Source organism: Phasianus colchicus, chromosome 9, assembly GCF_987193195.1.
Source record: "Phasianus colchicus chromosome 9, bPhaCol1.hap1.1, whole genome shotgun sequence".
Classification (NCBI taxonomy): domain Eukaryota; kingdom Metazoa; phylum Chordata; class Aves; order Galliformes; family Phasianidae; genus Phasianus; species Phasianus colchicus.
The window spans coordinates 26371369-26375865 of record NC_143444.1 but is presented as its reverse complement, the minus strand read 5'-3'; the positions used below and the strand labels follow the sequence as shown (position 1 = coordinate 26375865).

The 4497-nt window shown below is 62.4% G+C and overlaps 1 protein-coding gene across 1 annotated transcript; it reads left to right on the top strand.

Annotated features, from left to right (window-relative positions):
- The first annotated feature begins 254 nt into the window (after positions 1-254).
- Positions 255-1879, top strand: DMRTA2 (DMRT like family A2). Its single transcript, XM_090145741.1, has 2 exons — positions 255-747; positions 866-1879. Exons 1-2 carry the CDS (start codon positions 255-257, stop codon positions 1732-1734), a joined length of 1362 nt encoding a protein of 453 aa, XP_090001867.1. The 3' UTR covers positions 1735-1879.
- The last annotated feature ends 2618 nt before the right edge of the window (positions 1880-4497 follow it).

The window sequence follows — 4497 nt, the reverse complement described above, 5'->3', positions numbered from 1 at the left end:
CATCTTTTATTTTTTATCATTTTTTAAATTCCTGCTGGATTTTAGTCGGCGAGATCGCGTCGTTGGAGGTGCCGCCGTGCCGTGAGGGTGTCCGCAGCTAGAGCGGGGAGCGGGGAGCCGGGCGGGACCGCGGCGGGATGCGCTCGGGGCCGCCCCGCCGGGTGAGCGGGGAGCAGCGCTGAGCGGCCGGGGTCGGCGCGCCGAGGCCGTATCGGGCGGGCGCGCGGCGGGAGCCGCAGCCGGCAGGTGCCGGGATGGAGCTGCGCTCGGAGCTGCCCAGCGTCCCCGCCGCGCCCCCCCCGGTGCCCCCCAGTTCAGTGGCGGCCGCGGCGGCCGCGGCGGCGGCGACCCTGCCGGTGAGCGTGGCCGGGAGCCTGCTGCGGGCCCCGCCGCTGCTGCTGCGGGCGGCCGAGAAGTACCCGCGGACGCCGAAGTGCGCGCGGTGCCGCAACCACGGGGTGGTGTCGGCGCTGAAGGGCCACAAGCGGTACTGCCGCTGGAAGGACTGCATGTGCGCCAAGTGCACGCTGATCGCCGAGCGGCAGCGCGTCATGGCCGCCCAGGTGGCGCTGCGCCGGCAGCAGGCGCAGGAGGAGAACGAGGCCCGCGAGCTGCAGCTGCTCTACGGCACCGCCGAGGGCTTGGCCCTGGCCGCCGCCAACGGCATCATCCCTCCCCGGCCCGCCTACGAGGTCTTCGGTTCCGTCTGCGCCGGGGCCGGCGGCGAGGGAGGCGCCGGCGCCTCAGGTGAGGCTGCGCCGCGGGGGGACGGGGCCGCGGGCCGGGGGGCTGCGGGCCGGGCTCCGTCCCCCGGGCGGCCGCGCTGACGCGCTCTCTCCCTCCCTTCTCCCCCCGCGCCCCGCAGAGCCCAAGGTGCAGAAGTTCGAGTTGTTCCCCAAGACGCTGCTGCCCGGCCGCGCCGCAACCCCGCAGCAGGCGGGCGGGAAGCCGCCGTCCCCCGACGGGGAGTCCGCGCCCGGCACTTCTTCCCCGGACGGCCGCCACGGCTCGGGCTCGGAGAACGGCGACGGAGAGTCCTTCCTCAGCTCGCCCGTCTCCAAAGGGCCGAAGGAGGGCGAGGAGAGCCCGGGCTCCATCAGCCCGCTGGGCTCGGACTCGGGCTCGGAGGCGGACAAGGACGAGCGGGACCCGTCGCCCTCGGCCGGCGGCCGGCAGCGGACTCCCATCGACATCCTGACGCGCGTCTTCCCGGCGCACCGGCGCGGCGTGCTGGAGCTGGTGCTGCAGGGCTGCGGCGGGGACGTGGTGCAGGCCATCGAGCAGATCCTCAACAACCGCGGCCCGGAGAAGGGCCCCGAGGAGAGCTGGGCTCGGGACGGCGCCCTGCAGGGCCTCCCGCCCGCTCCCGCCGCCCACCACCGCCCGCTGATCGCCGGCGCCATGGCCCCCGCCATCGGCGCGCTGGGCAGCCGCTCCGCCTTCTCCCCGCTGCAGCCCAACGCCACGCACTTCGGGGCCGAAGCCGGCGCCTACCCGCTGGGCGCGCCGCTGGGACTCAACCCGCTGCGCCTCGCCTACTCGGCGCACGGCCGCGGCCTCGCCTTCATGGCCCCGTACTCCACCGCCGGCCTCGTGCCCGCGCTCGGCTTCCGCCCGCCCGTGGACTACGCCTTCAGCGACCTCATGCGGGAGCGCTCCGCCGTGCACAAGGAGCAGGTGTACTCCGGGGGGCTGTACGGGCCCATGGTCAACAACAACCCCGAGAAGCAATAGCGCGGCGCGAGGTGTGCGCGGGAGCGTCGGGCCGTGGGTCCCGCCGCGTGCTTATGGCCATAGGCACGGATATCTGCGGTGTGGGGCGCGCGCTCCCCCCGCACGTACGTATATATATGTATACTAGCAAGTGTATAATGTTATAAAATGGAAATCTAAGTTATTAATGTAACTCGTAGGTGAACTCGGTATTAACGTTAAGCTAAGGGTTAGGCAGCGCGTCGTCGCGCTTCCCGGCGTGGAGGCGAAATCTGTCTCCGGACCAAAATACGCCGCCGCACCACCCTCCGTCCTGCCCCGGAGCCGTGCGCACACACGGAGTGAGGGTGGCTGTCTGTAGGGGCCGGTGGGTGATTGCCTCCTCCATGTGTGATCCCAAGGACATTGCTTTCTTGTTCCGCTGTAGCGATTCTTGCTGTTCTAACAGGTAACTCTGTGTTTCCATTTCATAGAAATAAATGTTATTTTCTATTAAAAAACCAAAAGTATAAGTGGAAGTGCTTTGTCAGACGGTGAGGGTGTGCTTTGGGGAATGCATGTGGCGAGCGCAGTATTTAAAGGAGTTTATGCATTTATACAAACGCGTTTAATTACATTTTTCATCGTTAAAGCAGAAAGCTGTCGGAAAATGTACAAATAAAAGCTCGGCGTGCAGGTGAGAGTGACTTCCTATCACCTGGCATTGTCAAAGGCGTTTGTTTCCAGTTCTGCTCTTATTCACACCCACAGCAATAAAACCAGCAGTGCACGTCCTTCCGGGACATTTCCCTGAATACCTGAACTATTTTGCCGATATTCTATTTTTATTTTTTGTCATTTTCAGACAATTGCCGAAGCGCGGTTACAACAGACGTGTGGATGTGCAGCACTCCTCCGCCTCCCGGCTGTGCGCGATTTGTTTACTATTATTTATTAACAATATTCCATTTTTTCTTGCAATAGCGAGCGGGTTGCTCTCCAGGAGCGGCCCCCCACGGCAGGGAGCGCCGGGCCCGGGAGAACGATCCCTCCCGCAGGAGGAGTCCGGAGCCGGCGGAATTCAGGCTGTCAAAGCTCCTCAAGCCGATCGGTACGGAAGCCCCATCCCGGCCGCGCTGTTGGCGCTCTCCCTTCGCAAAGAGCTCCGCAATTACCGCTGCGCGATGACACGGAGGGGCGCGGGGGGCGGCCCCGCTTATTGCGGAGAGCCCCGGGGAGAGCCGGGGGGGAATGGGAAGGAACCCGGCCGGCCCCGTGCGCTGGGTGCGGTGTTCGCGTTCCTCCGGGCAGCCAATAGTGCGGATCGCTCCTCGGTAAACACTGCTGACCCCGGTCCGTCTCGGAGCGGCCAAATCAATATCGAGAGGGAAACTTTGCGGAGTGTCGTGTTCCAAGGGCGGGGGAAACTTAATATCACTACAATAAAACGGTTTAATAAAGAAGGGCTTTAATAGTGAGCTAATTTGATTGAGTTTCCTAATTCCACTTTAATTGGAAAAGGAGTTGTCTGTTTGGCTATAAAGCACCAGGGTTAAGTTAGACTGGAAAAAAAAAAAAAAAAAAAAAAAGAAAAAAAAAAAGATGGACTTTGAGCATCTGAATAAACTTTTTTTTTGGTGTAGGTCGGCTGACTTAGTGCAGGATGGGTTTCCTTGCCCAGCCGTGAATGGGCCGCAAAGAGCCACGTTCGAGCCATGCTGGGAAGGACTCGGGGGCTGCTGGTTTAACCCGGCTCTCTTAGTTAGAAAGGGCCGCGGCGGTGGCAGAGTGGGGCGTTACCAGAACTGCCTTGCCTTGGGCTCGGGTTCGTAGATCCGGCAACATGGGATCACAACCATTAATTCTCATCTGGGAGGAGCAGGAGGAGGGGGTGAGTCCCTACGGGTGTCATTCCTGTGGGCATCGGAAAAATCCCCAAACCTTGAGTTTGGAGATCCGCATAAGGAAGCCTCTGGCACCCATCAAATATTCAGCGCTCTTTCAGAGTGAAATAAAATGCCGTCACTTGAATAAAAATCCGCGGAATCGCCTATCAATTATTTGTGAGCCGGCGACTGCTCGTAAACTTCGCTGTTAATTAAATCTTAATCCAGCGGTCTCTGGGACGGAGGCGGCTGTACATACAGCGGGACACGTTCCGCAGTTACATGAACTGCTGCAGTGTTTAATATGACTCAGCCCTAATCCACAGCATAATAAAGATCAAATTAGACTAACCATTTAGTAGCGAAATGACATTCCTTCACCTAAAATGAACCGCTCGGTGCCCGTTTGCGGGAGGCCGCCCGCAGCAGCTCTGAGCCCGTTGGGGCCGTTCCTGTTCCACCCTGCGCCAAAGCCGCGTCCCCAGACGAGGGTAAAGAGGGCCGGGGATCGCTTCCCTCCGGCTCCGCGTTTTGCCCGGCGCTCCGTCCGAGGCTCTGCGCAGCGCCCAGCTCTCCCCGCTGCCTCCGCGGGACGCGTCCCCTTCGTTTCCCCCAGCGGCGCGTCCCTGTCCCGGGCTGGTCCCGAGGTGGGAGCCCGTAGCTCGGACCCGTGCCGCACACCGACTCGTTACGTTCCCCAGGAGAAGGGACACCACTGTCTATCCTTAAGTAGAAGGCACCACCCGTGCTGCCATAACATCCCCAGAGCAGCAATCACCCCCGTGCCAGAACGACGACCAGAAAGCATTTCCTATGTCTCAGTGTGAATAGCAGGTGAGGACCCCGAGGAGGAGCAGCTCGGCGGCCCGAGGGCGGCCCCGGGGCTCCTTGCATCCCGGGGGGCAGCGGCGCTGCTGGA